The sequence below is a fragment of the Macaca fascicularis genome, chromosome 3 (assembly GCF_037993035.2).
Source record: "Macaca fascicularis isolate 582-1 chromosome 3, T2T-MFA8v1.1".
Classification (NCBI taxonomy): domain Eukaryota; kingdom Metazoa; phylum Chordata; class Mammalia; order Primates; family Cercopithecidae; genus Macaca; species Macaca fascicularis.
This window is the reverse complement of record NC_088377.1, coordinates 99,905,861-99,923,923: the sequence shown is the minus strand read 5'-3', so window position 1 is coordinate 99,923,923 and position 18,063 is coordinate 99,905,861. Positions and strand designations below refer to the sequence as shown.

Sequence of the window (18,063 nt, the reverse complement as noted above, 5' to 3'; positions counted from 1 at the left end):
GAATGTTTTCGTTTTTTCACTGTACTCCCATCTCTAATTAATCCTGCATCTATTTAAGTGTGTTTTCACCCTATTCCTATCTCTTAATTCATCCTGCTTGAGACTTCATGAGCCCTTTCAGTCTAAAATCAAATCTTATTCAGCCTAGGGATTACTTCTAGTATTTATTTGATTATTTTTTGTTTGTTCCTTTTATTCTTCCTGTGACTTCTATAATTTTACTTTTAGAGTTTCTAGATTTGTCCTCTTACGGTTTTATTAATGATTTTTGGTTTCTTTGGAGTTACTTACATGATATTTATTCTAGACCACTAATTCATTATTTGCAGTGATTTTTTCACTGCCTCTGAAATATTAAATTGAAAAATTACAGGTTTTTTAGTGCTAGGAACTTTTACTGCTAAAGTTGTCATCATTGTTGTCTCCTTCCTTCCTGTCTTCCCTCATTTATTCTGCCCCTGTAGTAGGTGCCTATTTAAATTTTTTGGTGTGATTCCCCCTCATCCATCCCTGCATATGCTTACATAGTTAATGATCTTTCTCAGTTACGTAATGTTACAAGTTATAGAATCTGCCATTACCTATGTCGGTCATACTGTTATCTTTTTTCTCAAATAGAAAAAGATAGAATGAAAGTTATTTCTCTTTTGTGAGCCTGTTGGTCAGTAGCTTGTCACATGAAGACTTTTTGTTTGAATTTTGAAATTGTTCCTTGGAGCAGGGAGAGTTTTCATTTTCAGCCCAACCCTGGCTTCTTTCCAGTGCTTTCAGTGTCAGTGAGAGCAGCCTTCCTTCCTGTTCTGTTAGATTCACTCAGGTACTGCAGACTGCTTGGGCAGTTTAAGGATTAGAGGACATTGACCAAGTCCGGTGAAAAAAAATAAACCTTTTTCCAAATCAATGTGTTTTTCACCCTTTCCTTGGAACAATTAAAAAGAAAAGAAAAAAAAAATGCGTGGCAGTGCATGCTTGTAGTCTCAGCTACTCTGGAGGCTGAGGCAGGAGATAGCTTGACCCCAGGAGGCAGAGGCTGCAGTAAGCCGAGATGGTACCACTGCACTCCAGCCCAAGTGACAGAGCAAGACACTGTCTCACAAAAAAAAAAAAAAATCACACTTACTGTTTCTTGATTTTCACATGGTTACATTACCTGAGGTTTCAGATGAATCTAGATTTATATTCTTCAGGATCCAGCGATTAGTCACAGTTATTTTAGTAGTTTAGGAGCAAGGTAAAGGGGATCAAGAAAGAATTCTCAGTTCATGTTGCAAAGTTCTAATTTAGCCAGAGCTGCTGGTTCTTAGATACTTGATTTTTCTAAATATGTTAGAATTTTATGTTTTGCCTTAATATCTCAGGAATGGACATTTTAAATATTTTTCCGGTTCATACATACTTTTAATACTTCTCCCATATATACTAATAAACATGCAAGCATTTATTGATAAACTTGGCATATTTATATATTCAGTACTTTTTGCTTGAGTGGCTGATACGAACTTCCTGGGTAAAGAAGTTAATACACTTAAAAATTTAAAAAAAAAAAAAAAGGTCTGACTTCAGCTGAGTCACCAAAACCACCAGCAGTCAAAGTGCTCAAGTCAGTGGCAACAACAACCCATTGCTTTGGAGCATTTTCTCTGTTCATTGGCTCTTCACTTGTTGCTTGGTGTTTTCCTTAGTCTTCTGAGATCTGTTGCTTCATTAGTTGTTCAAAAAATATTTATTAAGCACTTACTATGTGCAAAACACTATGCTGCATGCTGGGATAAGCAAAATCTACAAGGTCCCCTGCCCTCATAGAATTTACCCTATTTCTTTAATACAGAGGTGGCAAAGAATTGGCCACATCTGACTCACAACCGTGTTTTATTTTGCTTACACAGTATCAGAAATGTTTTTTGAGCATTTGCAAATGAGAATATTCATCTGAATATAGGTATTCAGATGAATATACATTTCCACCTGCTTTAAATGTACATCTGGCCATCCTGGGCCTTTATTTTCCCATGGCATTCTACTCTTAACAGCAGCTGCCCCTTTTTGATAGGACTGCATGTACCAGTTTGCTTCCATTCTCTAAAAATCCCTGAAACCAAGACCAAATTCAACAGGCATTTATTGTTACAATTGTGTTATTCTTTTTTCTTATAAAACGATTAAGATGAGCTGCATCTTTCGGCATCTGAGTTTGTGACCCGTGCATACTGATTATGGCCTGCTAATTATCTCACATCCTCTAGAAGAAGCGGAAGAGAAAAAGCCTTACTTACATACTTCACTTTCAACAAAAGCAGTAGTAGATATGTACATTGTAATACTACTCCTTAAATTCATTCTGACAAAATGATATCAAATCCTGATTTATAAATCTAATGATAGTTCTGATGTAACATTTGATATTTATTGTTGCATGTTGTAATAGCTGTGTGAATTGGCATTTTCCAGCTTATTTCAATATTGCTGTAGTAAAATTTTGTTTACATTCAGCTAACATTTAGTGCCTTTTACATATTTTTACGTTCATTAGATTTTTTTTCATCATCAGTATTAAAGACCGTGTGAGATGTAGGTATTATGACTTGCAATTTATTGTATGAAAATGAGGCTCAAAGAGGTTTGTGACTTGTCCAAAGCTCAAGCCTGTTCTTCTTCCATGAGACTACCTTCATTTGCATTATCTCCTTAGATCTTCATAAGGATCCTAAGAGACAGGTCAAGCAGGTTTTATCATTATTACCATTTCAGATTGCAGAAAACAAGCTCAGACTCCCTTCTTGCCAATAATCACGTACCTAGTGTTCAGAACATACCTGCTCTGTTCCAGGTATCTCGCTAGGCATTTGAGAGGTATTTATTTCTACCACTGCCCTGTGAGGTAGGTACTATTATCCCATTATATTCCAGAATAAATTGGACAAGTTGGAGTTTGAAACTAAACTGTAAATTTTTTTAAAAAATTGCTACGTATTACCCAGATTGCTGGACTCTTATTGCCACTATGAGCCTACATACATTAAAATGTAAACATTTGCCTAATTTTAAAAGTATACAGTAATAAGCTTGAAAATCAGATAAGGATATTAGCTTTGTTGTTTTTTCAGGACTGATGCTTTTCTCTCCATAGCGATTGAAGAGAAATGAACCTGAAATTTTACTTTAAAGTATACTTTATTCTATTTTGGTTTGTATTCAGCAGTTCCATTTTTTTTTTCTTGTTCATGTGGACAACTCATTTAGGAAAATATTTGTTTAGGCTTTAACAAATCAGTGTAATTGTTTTTAAGTTTTACTTTATTGTTGATTTGTGACAATTAGAGGGCATAGGAAAATTATTTTAGTTTGATTTGATGGTTGGGAAATAACTTGGTAATCTAATAATTTCCTAGACAACTTGTGTGACTACTTGTGACTTGTGAGGTATTTAACTTTATAAAATACTTAATCCTGAGTTAGCTTTTTAAGGTAAGTTAGGAGCAAAAAGGCCCAAGAAAGCTATGTCAAAGTGTGGAGTTAGTGCTCCTTTTGTATATTGTAGCTTTTAGAGTTTCTGATTTGTGTTCCATTTTATTTTAGTTACATTTTCTTGGCGAATTCACCAAATTTCAATTTCCAGAATATCCCCAAGAGTATAAACTTTTTAAAAAAAAGTCATCAAAACAAATTTTATTTCCTCCTAAAGAATTAGTCTTAATTTTGCATTAAGTTTCTAACAGTGCAGGTGAAGGGTAGCTACATGTTTAACGATCAATTCTTAGTTACATTTAAACTAGAGAAGCATTGAAAAAGTAATTTTCGGTGGCATCTAGGCAGAGAAGCCCAGATTGATAAACGTTATTCCCATATTTTTATTGATATATTTATCTTACAGTGAAAATGGCAGCTTCCCTTTGTTAAATATCATTTCTAAGCCTATTTATATTTGAGTACAGTAATAGCTCATGGATCTGTAATTGAAAGAATTGTTACATTCTTTTATACCTATAAGAGATAACTTAATATATGAAAGTATTTATTAAAACTTGTGAGCCCCAACTTTTTGTTCTTTGAGTAATTGCTTTTTACTAATGTTGTAAATTTTTTTAATTCTTGATTTTTCTAGGGATTATTTCACATTTCAGCTGCTTTTGTTTTCTACTGCTATCATTGAGGGTTCAAGAACAAAAAATAAGTCTTCAGGTAAAATGCCTGATCCATAATAGTGCTTGGCATTGTATTTTGCTGAAAAGATCATATACCTGTTTGGATGCTTGATCTGAAAATAAAGTTGTGATGATTATGAAATTTTCGCATGAAGTTTCCTTGGCTGCCTAACAAATTCAGTGTTATTTGTTGATTTGGTTTGTTTTTTTGTTTTGTTTTGTTTTTTGTTTTTAAGAATTTTGGCTGTTTGCTTTCTTTTTTTTTCATGTTGTCTTGATCTGCAATAACTATATGGATATGTGCTTGGACCTGCTAAGTATTTTAATTTTGCATATTTGGCTGCTTGAATTTTAAGTAATTTCTTTGGACAATGCATATTTTAAGAGCTTGAGAAGCTGTAAGTGAAATATCAAGTAACAGAAGTTTGTAACTAGTTTATAAATGTGTATTCATTACCCATTATATATTTTAAAGTTTCATATTTTACCAAAATTAAATTAAAAATTCAGTTTCTCAGTTTCACAGGCCACATTTCAAGTGCTGTTTCCAGGCCATATGTGGCTAGTGGTTACCATTGTGGACAGCACAGATAAAAAATGTTTTTTCATCACCCTCCGTAGTTCTGTTGTACAGAGCTGTTTTAAATTGTGTAAGCAGTTAATTGTAAGGTCATTTCAGTTATTTTATCCAGAAGATAAAGCGTGTGACCAGTCTTGACGGCACTTCCTCTAAATATGTAGCTTATTTAAAACTTAGTTGTTTAAAACAGTCCAGTTGCTTTGATATTTGTGTTACTTTAAAGTGAAATTGTTTCTTGTAGCAGAATTCATGAAGTAGGAAAAATGCCAAGGACTTAGTCTAAATTTGAATCCTGACACCAGGACTTACTAGTTTAGTAACTTCTGGTAAGTTACTTTACTTCTTTGAGCCTCAGTTTCCTTATGTGTAAAATGAAGGTGACAATAGTTATTACTTCATAGGATTAACATGTGACTTAAATATGTCAAAAGCACGTTAAGTGCATATTTTTAATCCTTTTAAAATATGGAATGAAGCCAAAACATAAATTAATTAGGCAGCGTCATCTGCTTGGAGTTGTTCCCAACCTGGCAGTTATAATAGGTGCCTAAGTTCGTGGTCTTCATGGAGTTATTTGATGACAGTGTTTAATTTTGAAACAAGTGGAATACCAAGATGGAGAGCAAAAGAAATAGGAAGATGACTGACTTTGTTTTTGGAGAGGTGCATGAAGTACTATCTGGTAATAACTAACATTTTGTTTAGTGTTTTTTATAACTTAAAAATTTTTTCATACAATTCTTTAAAATTTCATCTCTAATATTTTGAGTACCTTTAGCAGAAGAATAAAAGGAAACTTGAGGTTGATGAACATTTTTGTTCGTGAGAATGGAAATTCATATTAAGTTTTCAACTTTAAATCTTAGACTCTTTCTACTTAAGCTATTCTTTGATAGCAATCGCATTTGTGAGGCAGGCATATATTTCAGAATCTCCAGGGATGGGGCTCAGGTACATACAATTTTTTGTTAAATGTTGAAAATGCACCCATTGAAGTGATTCTAGTGCCCACTTCTGGTTAAAAATCATTGCTCTTTTCCAGTCTTTTAACTTTTCTTTTCCTGTAATCAGTACATCTAAATTAATGCATAGATTACATGACTAAGACAAGGCACTAAATTGGTAAGCAATGCGCTTATTTAACATTTACTACTATAGATGTTGAGGTACTGTAGATGTTAAGATGTCTTATAAAGCAACACGTTTAGTTCCCTATTTACAATCTCGCGTGTCTCCATTGATCGTTGCTTGTGGAGGAGGAATCCAGACTAGCCAACTATTGTAGTTAAATCTGTGAGTGTTCCCTTCTCTGCTTCTTTAATATCACTTTTGGATAGTTAGTAGTCTACCCCAAGATATTCCGGTTCCGAAGTGTGACTCTTAATCCCTGTGGGTGATATCTTCATGAATGTTTTCAACTGGTTGATCTTTAGATTTTTTATCTTTTCCCAACTGTCTTGAAGATGCTTTAGTATCCTGGGTTTAGTGGTATTTCCAGGTCCTATTTTTAAGTATGAATGTATTACATTACTAACAAGTCTTTCAAAATTGTGAAACCTAGTTACCTATGGGAAGGCAAAAGCTCAAAACTTTCCTTTGAATGAAAGTGTCATTATAGGGGTGAGAGAGGGGACTACTCTAGCAAACCCTCAGGTAGGCAAAAATTAATCACATTCCACAGTGAATTTTCAAAACTGAAAGTGTTTTTAAACCTACAAAGACACATTCTAGTGGAAACAAGACTTTAAAATGTGAAAATTAAGCATTTGCTATTTGAAGCTGTAATCATGAGGTTTTGAAGTCAGAGTGAACTATCTTCTAACTCAGAGTTGCTCATCAAAACGCAGCTGATCAGTGGCTACAATATGTTAACATTAGCATTTAATTTTCTGAGCAGAGCTTATTTCACTAGAAGCTATTTTTAGTAGACACTAGGCTGTTTCTACACTGAAATCAGTGTGTTCGGGATGTTTTTGTGTACAGGTATACTTTTCTTGAACAGAAAATACAATTCTGAAGTACAGTTCTGATTATTTTTTATTGCTAGGGTTTAAGGGAGCTTATCTTTTAAATGACTTTAACCCAGCATTCTGAATTACACTAAAAAGATTGTTTAAAATTAGTACCTGCAAAGCATCTGAGGGATAAGTCTCGTCCCTGTCAATTTTAAGCATTGTGTTCTTAAAATATGTATCATTCTGTTAGTTATAGATAGGCTGGATTTGTCTTTGTTGTACTGTAAATTTTCTTATAAATAGGATAAAATTTAGACCTTTTAAAATATTCTCATCTCAGACTTTGAAGAGCTCTGAAAATGAGATACGTCTAAAATCGATGTTGCATCATAGTTTAATGGAAGCGTTTTTTTTTTTTTTTAATTTGATGGTATATAAAGCTAATGGTGCATATTATGACCATTGATGTTTTAGGTTTGATAAAAAGTGGTGGTTGACTTTTTAAAATTGGTTGTGAAACTTATTCTCACATAATTCTTTTATAAGAATGGTATATCTTTGTGATGAAAAAATATGTAAGTGGTGAGAATATACCATATTACTTGGAATTATAGACCTTTACCAAGTTTTTTTAGTGTTTCCTTTAGATCCTTTTTCTTTTTGTTCTCACTGCTATCAGTAAGATGCTTTACATTAAACTTGTTCCCTATCTGAATCTCCTATTGAAAGATACCAGAACAATAAGAGAAAAATGGAGATCAAGAGGATGAGAAAAGGCATGGGGTGCAGGATGGAGTGGGAGTAGTGGGTAGGATCTCTAGGGCTAAGAGAAAAAAAAAACTGGGGAAAGGGAGGGCACTTCAGGGAAGTGGTAATAACATTTTCCATTTATCCAGCTTTGCTTGTCCAGAAATCTTTACCTGCTTAAGTTTCTGATTGTAATACATTAGCCTGTGAGCTGCCCAGTAGTTAGCTGAAATCACTCCTAAGGTATTCAGTCCGTTCAGCTGATATAAACCCTTCTTGCTGAGGCCTTTGCTTATTCTGCAGAAGGTGCCCTGTTACCTCCTCCAGCCTTCTGAGTAAATCATCTCCTGGTAACTTCTCTTATGTAGAACAAATAGAGTCTGTGTTCCCTCTTAATGTGCAGTCTCAAATGAATAATTAAAGGGAAGAACCACTTCTTATAGAATGAATTTTTCTGCAAGGTACTATTACAGATAATGTACACAATCGAATTTGTTGATTGGTTTTTATAGGAAGAATGGGCATATCAAACAAATATATAACTTTAGAAAACTTCCCTGCCTTTCCGTTTCTTTCAGAATTTAGGTAAAGATTGATGCAGTCTTTCCCGTTTAGCATATTTGATTTTTTATTTTGAAAAGCAGTAATTTGTTAATTATAGTATAAATTCATATTGCATGTTCCTGCTTTAGCTTTCCATTCTCTAAACGAAGAACATATACTCTGGAGCAGTTTATCCATGTTCTTCAGTAATGGCATGTTTTGTTCTGCGTTTAAAAAAGAGTAACAAAGTAAATCTGGCTTACATACTCTATTTTAAGCAAACTGCTTTTAAAAATTAAAATTTAGCATTAGAATATAATTTTTAAAAGAAAAATGTGTATTATGAAGAGATTTACCCTTGGAGATTTTAAGCATACCATAGAGTTTTTTGTTTGTTCGTCTGTTTGTTTGTTCGTTTTTAAATACCCTGCAGATCTTTTGGAAGCCACTCTAATTAATGCCTGGAGTAGGCTTGGCATTGTCATGGAAAAAGATTATGAAGAATTGCTGCATCCAATTCTGAAGTCATCAAATTTCCAAAAGTCTCTTTCAGAATCTACACAAAACTTTTGATATTCCTTTGCATTTTCTTGAGTTAAGCAACTTTTTAAAAGTCCCACATTCGCGGTGATTTCTTGTACTTACCCAATTTTATTATTTTGTAATTTTTAAAATTATAGTATTTTGTTTTCATGTCTTTTTTGCCACATTACACTGTAAAATTCTTTGAACTATCTTGATCACATTAAAGGAAAAGAAATTCATGGTACAAATAACTAGCTTATTGATAAACTTATAGAGCAAAATCTGCACAACTTGGGTGATTCTGTACTGTTTTTGCTTACTGAAATGCTTCAGTAAAATAGAAATGAAAACGCGAGACACTGGGAGTAAAGGTGAACATTATTCAGTCATTTATGAATAGTATTTCAGATACACGTGCTGAGTTTTATGTATTTCTGATGAAAAGGTATGCCAAGTAAGGTAGAATCACAACTTTTTATTTATTAGCATTCACATAATTCTTTTTTCAATTTGATGGATAATTTTATTGCCCTGAATTCATTTTATCTTTCTTCAGAGGATGTACTGAGTAAAGATGCTGGGGAATGTGCAATATGCCTTGAAGAATTGCAGCAGGGAGATACTATAGCACGACTGCCTTGTCTATGCATATATCATAAAGGGTAAGTTCACCAAGTTGGTATTAGAGTAAAAGATTATTCTCACAGTTTCTAACATTGTAATTAGGGCTGAAAAGGAATCTTCATTGAAACCACCCCCTCCCTGTCTCACACACACTTCTTAAAACTTAATGATCTTTTTTCTCTACTTGAACTAAGACTTGAGCCCACATCTGTTTGTATCCAAAAGGCTACTATTTTTAAAGCATGTGCTATGACCCAGCTGTTGTCCATAGCTTCTTAAATAGATTATCTCATGTAAGCCTTGTAACCATTGCATTTTACAATTGAGGAAATAAGCTAAGGGGCAGTATGGAATTTCCTCAAGGTTACAAGGCTAGTAAATGGCAGAGCTGAGATTCCAGTAGATTTGGAATCTGCTTGACTCCAAAACCTGTCTGCTTTCTCATATGGTCTTCTTGCTTTTAGGGTGATACAGAAAAAATTGGGGGTTAAAAAAAAGTTTAAGGTAACCACAAAAAGAAAACTATAACTTTCAACCTGATGAAAATACGGTACTTAATACTTAAAGATAGGGTGGGGGAAAAACTTAGAGAAAACAGAGTAAATAAAACAAAATATGGAGACAAAAATATATCCAAAGATATCAGTTGTAATAAATATACATAGAACAAACCTACTAGCTGAAAAACAGATTGAAAGGTTGGGATAGATAGTTGATAACACATTTAAATATAAGGATACATAACATTTGAAAGTAAAAAGATAGACAACTATATCCAGGCAAATATTAACTAAAAGAAAATCTGCAAAGCTAAACTAGTAGTATTAGACAAAGCAAACTTTACAGCAAAAAGCATTATTAGGGGTAGAATTCCTATAGAATGACAAAAAGTATATGACATTCTATTTTTATGTATCTAATAACTCAAAATATTTATAAAACCCTCAGACAAAACTGACAAATTTATCATCAGAATGGGACATTTCTTTTTTTTTTTTTTTTTTTTTTTTTTTGAGACGGAGTCTTGCTCTGTCAGAATGGGACATTTCAATATACCTTTCATTGAGTCAAGCCACATACACAAAAAATGAATCAAGACCTAGAAAAATAGAGCAATGCAGTTAACAAGTTTGATCTAATTGATGTGTATACATATTTGTATCTGTGCCCATCAATTAATTAGAGAATACATATTTTTCAACCACACATGAAGTATTATAGACATTGATCATGTCCTAGACCATAAAGTAAATCGCAGCAAAGTACAAAGAATTGGTGCCATATAGGATGCTGTACACTGACTACTATTAGATGTCACTAATAAAAAGGTAAATAATCCTCATAAATACTTTTGAGTAACTTGTGGATCAAAGAAAAAATCATCATGGAATGCAGGAAATACTCAGAACTGAATTACAGTGATATTTTTGACAAGTACCTAGAGTGATCCTCAGAAGGTTCATGTTACAGTAGAAAGAAAGGCTGAAAATCCAATAAGCCAAGTTTCTTACTTAAGAAATTAGAAAAGTAACAGCAGAATAAACACAAAGAAAATAGAAGAAAATAATGAAGATCAGAGAAGAAAATAAATTTTAAAATGACATACTAGAGACCCACAAACCACCAGTTGGTTCAGAACAGGATTGCCTCTAGAGGGAAAAAATGAGGAATGTGAATTCAGACGCAGTAGAAATTAAAAATAATGAGAAAAAACAGGCCTGTAGAGACAATGCAACAATGAATTCTACCAGATATCCAGAGAACACCATGCTAACAACCTTAGATTCTTCAAAAAAGTAGAAAAAGATGGTTCTCCCGTTTATTTTATGAGAAAAGTATAAACTTGATACCAAACTCAGGTGACAGTACAGGAAAGAAAATTAGGAAGCACTCTCATTTATGAACATATATATAAAAGTCCAAAAACATATCAACAAACCCAACTCAACAATAACTATCTAACAATATATATCTAAAATAATGCCTCATGACCAAGTTGCATTTATGCTAGGAATGCAAAGATACTGTAAGATAGAAAATGTGTAGATGTAATTTACTACATTAACAAATTAAAGAAACATTAACTTAATAAATGTGAGAAAGCTTTCAGTAAAATTCTATCCTTGCATATTAATGATTTAAAAATAAAAGCTAACAATAAATACTGGATAAATTATTAAAATTCATGAGAGTTCAACAGGGTTGCCGGATATGAGATCAACCTATGGAAATAAGTTGCATTCATATTGCAACAAGAAAAAAGGAAATATATCTGAAACTATAACATTAATGTCAACAGAGACTAAAAGGACTATAAGGCGTATTAGGATTAAATTTTATAAAAGATATATAAGACTTTAGATAACATTTGAAAACTTTATTGAAAGATATAGGCAATCTGAAATAAATCTGGACATATACCATACTGTAGATAGGAAGACTCAGTGTCATAATGATGTTATTTTACCTCAGATTGCTCTATATAGTTAATACTACCTAAGTCAAATCTCAACTGGTTAGTTCATGTAATTTGACAAGTTGCTGCCAAAACTACATGGGGACCAACGAGTGAAGGGCCAAGAACAGTTAAGACACTCATGAAGAAGAACACCATGTTGGTGGAACTTGTCCTGTACAGATTTATTATAAGACCATATTGATTAAGACAGTATGGAAATGGCACAGGTGAGCCAGTGGAACGGAATGGAGTCCATAAACACTTGTGCCTATCTGGAGAGAAAGCATAGCATGGGAGTTAAGAGCATGGACTTTGAAGTCAGGACACTCAATATTTGAATCCCAGCTCCTCCACTAATTCTCTGTGTGATTTTGGTCAAGTTAGTTTTTTTCTCTCTCAATTCATAAGATGAGGACAGTAGAAACAACTTCATAGACTGTAAGGGTATAAACAAGTGCTGACACATACATAATAGATGCTATATAAATGTTGAATAAATGAAAAAAATTGATTTGCCAGAGATGGAATTACAGTATAGGAGAGAAAGAATGAACTATTCAATAAATGGTGCTGGGATCAATTGGTTATTGATATGGAAAAACAGTTGAGTCCTTATCTTGCATTTGAAATAAAAGTCGATTCTAGGTTGATTAAACACCTGCCTCTGAGAACCAAAATCTAAAGTGGTGAGGAAAGAAAATAGTGGAAATGTTTTTGACCTCTTGGTAGGGAATTATTTTTTTGTCTGGGATACACTTCTCCCCAAGAAATAATTTCAAGATTAATAAATTTGGCTCTATTAAAATTTAAAACTTATTTGTTTCATGACACAGCAAAAAAGTGAAAAACTAGACTTTATACTAGGATTGTTTTTCAATACACATAATAAAAGAGGTTTGGTATTGGAAATAATATTCTCCCTCTATGACTTTCTGTAATGCACTGAACTCATTGCAATTGGTAAATGAGAGTGAAGACAATATAATCAGGATCTTACTGGTTCTACCTAAGATTTTCCAGCACATTAATGTTCTGCTTCATCAGATAACAGCTACAGTATACTCATCTCCCCGTGTTCTTACTCTTAGTTTAGTTAGACCATGGGCTTTGTTGTGGAGTCCTTATTTCACAGTTCTCACAATTTGTGCATTAGCTTTTTTCTTTGTAACTCAGCAGTCTCAATCCTACCTTAATCCTCTTTCTGTAAAGCTAACTTCACCATTTAAAAAAAAACATATTTACAGTAGTGTTCTATTTATTGGGAATGAGCATGTCTTTGTTCTGGTGATAAAATTGTGTTATTTGAGTAGTCTGCCTTAAACCTGACTTTGCCCCCAAGCCCGGTTACTTTTAGCTTACAGTTTTGTGGAAAGCAGTGTTTGTCAAAAACCTGTATATTATAACTGAAATACCTGGATAATAGTTTCCTAGAAAACTATCAGTCAGTTCAGAAAAAAGGACCTTCCATTGGCCAATAAATAATATAAATAGGCATATTTTGTAGATAACTCTGTAATAGCTGTGTGGAGTACATATTCTACAACTCAGTAATTCCACCTCTGCATGTATGCCCTAGAGAAACTCTTGATCTTTTGCTGTAAGACAGTGCTACTATTCAAAGTGCAAGTCCAGAAGGCAATAAGGAGTTTCTGCCAGTTAAGTCAACACTATGCTTCTTTCATTGAGAAAGCTTTGCTGTGATTTTTTTAAGTGATTTGAAACAGTGTGCTTAATGAGGAAATTAACTTGTATTTGGGCACAAACTCCTTATCTCAAAGAATATTCATAGCATCATTGAAAATATCCATCAGTAAAAGAATGTATATGTAAAATTGTGTATATTTATATAATGGAATGCTGTGCACAATGAAAATGTAAAAACAGGCCATGTGTGGTAGGGGCTCATGCCTATAATCCCAATACTTTGGGAGGCTGAGGTTGGTGGATCACCTGAGGTCAGGAGTTCAAGGCTAGCCTGACCAACATGGTGAACCCTTGTCTCTACTGGAAAAAAAAAAAAAAAAAATTAGCTGGGTGTGTGGCAGGTGGTGCCTGTAATCCCAGCTATTGGGGAGGCTGAGGCAGGAGAATTACTTGAACCCGGGAGGCGGAGTTTGCAGTAATCCGAGATGTTGCCACTGCACTCCAGCCTGGGCGACAGAGCAAGATTGTCTCAAAAAACAAAAAGTGAAAATGTGAAAACAAGAGACTTACTAACAATTGCAAATCTCAAACTGTTTTAAACATGGAAACAGTACTATATGTTGTTTTAGAATATACGCATATATAGTTATATAGAGTAATAAGATGCCTAGGAATGAAAAGTACCAAATTGAGGATAGTGCTTTCCTGCTGGGCATGAGAGAAGGTAATATAATCATGTAAATAACAAATAAATATAGCTTAGAATGGAACATAAGTAGATTGATAGACATTTATGTGAAGAGGACCTGGAGTTTTAAATGATTACTTTCTCATGATGAGCCAGAATTACCTGGTTGTAAAATAAGGAGTACTCATGTTAGATTGCAAATAGATAATATTCAGGTATATTATGAATTAACACATCTGGAGTATTTTGTTTGATTCTCAGAATTTCGTTTTAAGAGATTTTCTGGTAGACACAATGGAACTTCCAGGGCCAAGTGGTAGAGAGCAGGCTGAAAACAACGTCTTAAGCCAAACTGGTATATATTTAGAGAACAAAAGTTTTAATGGCAGCTGAAATTCAGATATTTGAAAGAACCTGTTGATGTGGTACTCTACCTTTTTTCTTTTTAATTTCATCTATCACTTTTCCTACCAAACCAACCTCTCTGGACATGAGGATGATAAATGTTAATTTTGCCCTTCAGTATATTAACCAAGCCTTGTTGCTTTGCAGCATATCCAGATTTGAAATATGTCACCAGTGAAAATGTTGAACAGGTTGAATCTTGCTTGGATAACTTGCTAGCTGTTAGGAAAGTAATAGCTAGTTACTAGACTTTGATTTTGTCATCTGTCATGGTACTGTGAAACAGAACTTTCTACCATAATGGAAATGTTCTATATCTATGCTGTCCCCTAGAGTAGTCATGAGCCATGTTGCTGTTGAGCGCTTGAAATGTGGCTAGTGTGACTAAGGAACTGGATTTTTAAATTTTATTTAAATAAATCTTAAATTACCAGTATGTGGCTCTTGTCTACTCTGTTGGACAGTGCAGATCTACAATGATGATGATCATATGCACCCTAATATTTAGCTTCTAATAAAATAAGATCATGAAATACTTCATAAATGCAAATGGTTTATGGTATATTTATTTGTGTGTATATGTATTACATGGTGAGCTAGAATTTAAATATTCAATAATCGCATATAAATATAGCTTTAAAAATGATGAAATATTGGCAAGGATTAAAATTTAAAAGCTGTTTTTTATTACATTTATAGGTGACATGAACAGCTTGATAATGTGCATAAATGAATAACTGTTTTGAAAAGAGATATTATCCGAATTTGTCATTCAGTTTTGAATATTAGTAAAGTGCTAGTTCTTCAGATTATCTTTTGGAAGTAGTTCCATTTGAACTTTAAAGGACTTTATAGCATATTTTTGCAAAGTTTTTTTTCTTAATTGCTTAGAATCAAAATATAATAAACATTCTTATCTGTTACTTATGTATGCCAAATATAATTTAAAATGCTGATTTTTTTCTGCAAAAAATATATTAAAGTCAAGAAGTAAGTATTTTTACTGTGACTGTCATGATATACATAATTAGTATAAGTATCTCAATTTTTCTGGTTTTGTTCCTTTCTAGCTGCATAGATGAATGGTTTGAAGTAAATAGATCTTGCCCTGAGCACCCTTCAGATTAAGCATCAGCTTCCTGTTTTATAGGTAATTTTTTTGTAATTACTTTTTGAAGCATTAGCCCAAATTATACATTCTAAACTATAATTTTAATTTATTCATTTACTCATTGAGGTGCATGAGTGTGTGTGTGTATGTTTCAGACACTTAGGCTACTGCATAGAAAACTTACATTAAAAATATTACATAATTCTAATTGTTGGCTGGGTGTGCTGGCTCATGCCTGTAATCCCAGCACTTTGGGAGGACTCAGGCAGGTGGATCACTTGAGGCCAAAAGTTCAAGACGAGCCTGGCCAGTGTGGTGAAACTCCGTCTCTACTAAAAATACAAAAATTAGCCAGGCATGGTGGTGCACACCTGTAATCAGAGCTACTCGGGAGGCTGAGGTACAAGAATCACTTGAGGCCGGGCATGGTGGCTCACCCCTGTAATCCCAACACTTTGGGAGGCCGAGGTGGGCGGATCATGAGGTCAGGAGATCGAGACCATCCTGGCTAACACAGTGAAACCCCATCTCTACTAAAAATACAAAAAAAATTAGCCGATCCTGGTGGCAGGCGCCTGTAGTCCCAGCTGCTCAGGAGGCTGAGGCAGGAGAATGGCGTGAACCTGGGAGGTGGAGCTGGCAGTGAGCCAAGATTGCGCCACTGCACGCTAGCCTGGGCGACAGAGCGAGACTCTGTCTCAGAAAAAAAAAAAGTCACTTGAACCCAGGAAGTGGAGGTTGCAGTGAGCCGAGATCATGCCACTGTACTTCAACCTGAGCGACAGAGCGAGACTCTCTCAAAAACAACCAAACCAAAAAATAATAGTTCTAATCATTTAGTATTATTATGTGCCAGATGTTGTTGTAAGCATTTTACATCTGTTAGTAACTCATCTAATTGTTACAATAACCCTTTTGAGCTCAGTACCATTACTATTCCTATTACACAGATGAAGAAGTTAAGTATAGAGAGGTTAAGAAACTTGACTTTTCAAGGTCAGATAACTAGTTTGTTGATGGGGATGAAATTTGAACCCAGGCATTCTGGTTCCAAAGACTGCTCTTAGCAATTTCACTCTTTTTAGGTAGGAACATTTTCTTCCAAAAGTCGCATCATAAATTTATTCATTCAATTTAATCATTCACTTTTGTATTTTTAGCATGTAATAAAGTGCCTGTCTATATAGTAGGCAAAAAATAAAGTTGCATTTTACAACCGAAAAAAAAAAAAAAACTAGTTCTATTGATTTGTTTTTCATGGTTCTGCATTATCTGAAAATGTTTCGTGAATTGAATGCTGACCTCAATTGGGTATTTTCATAGGCCTTTTTTTTCACATTTCATAAGTACATCAAATTGACATCATTTAGCTTTGAAAAAATAAAGGTTAATTGCTATCTTCAAATATATGAAAAGCTTTTATGAAAAGACTTGCAGAGATGATAATAAAGCATTGGATTGTTATATCAAGGCAGAGCATTTTGGCTAATCCTAGAATTAGCTAAATTTCATGAGTTAGAGTCTCTTTGTTCAGGGACTCAAGACAGTAACAGCAGACTTTTCTGGGAGGCTGAGACTGATGGCAAGGAACTAGACCAGATGACATCCTGAGGTCTAGTCCTGTGCTGTTCCCCCCATTTCCTTTTATTTCAATAACTTCTCTTAAATTTGAGAATAAAAGTGTTGAGGTAATAAACACAGTCAAGGAATTCTGTTGCTGTATTGGTGGAAGATGATTTAAGAGTAGCAGATTAGAATATTGACAGAGAAGATTTGGGATAATAGCAGCAATAGCACCTGAAATGAGAACTGCAGTTCAGTCTCATAAGACTACGCATGTGCATGTGAAATGTGAAAGCCTTGGTAAACTGTAGAGTACTAAAAGACGGTCAGATTTTAACCTTTCCTGTGAACTTACTCAGAATATGCCTTGACACATTTAAAATATGAATTGAGGCTGAGCACTGTGGCTATAGTGGTGGAGTGGTATTTTGAATATATGTGCACATATGTTTTTATTTCACCATAGAAAAGGTTTGGAATGCCTTCATTGTCACCTTACGTTTGAGACAAAAGGAAACTGTGGCTAAAATTATAGAAGCATTGTAAGGGAAGTACTGAAAACTGTTGCTAACAAAATGAAATTTTTGTCTTAGTATTTTACATGTCAAAGTAATACATCTAAATCCTTCATCTATAGGTAAAATTTGTCTTTTTATTCTTTCTTAGTGCATTTTGGGCTGCTGTAACAAAATACCTTAGTTGAGTAATTTATACATGATAGAAATATAGTGCTTACAGTTCTGGAAGCTGGAAAGTCTAAGATCAAGGTTCCAGCCAGTAGATTTGGTGTCTGATGAGGGCTCATGCCTCATTTATGGCACCTTTTTTGTGTCCTCATGTGGTGGGACAACAGACTCCCTCAAGCTTCTGTAATGATACTGACTGCATTCATGTGGTCAGAGCCCTCATCACCTAATCATGTCCCAAAGGTCCCACCTCTTAATACTATAGCACTGCAGATTAGGTGTCAACATAGGAATTTTGGGAGTACACAAATATTTAGACCATAGAGCCGATAAGCTGTTTTTTGTGAGGTGGAATTATGTCATATACAATTTTTTTCTTTCATCGGCTGAAT

General features: G+C 34.1%; 1 protein-coding gene across 1 annotated transcript in view; it reads left to right on the top strand.

The window, feature by feature from the left end:
• Nucleotides 1–18,063, top strand: part of ZNRF2 (zinc and ring finger 2) — an 88,855-nt gene that overhangs the window by 66,929 nt on the left and 3,863 nt on the right. Inside the window, exons 3-4 of the mRNA XM_045388973.3 lie at nt 9,049–9,154; nt 15,382–15,461. Of these exons, the coding sequence (XP_045244908.1) occupies nt 9,049–9,154; nt 15,382–15,439 (164 nt within the window). The 3' untranslated portion in view covers nt 15,440–15,461. The remainder of the gene's footprint in view (nt 1–9,048; nt 9,155–15,381; nt 15,462–18,063) is intronic.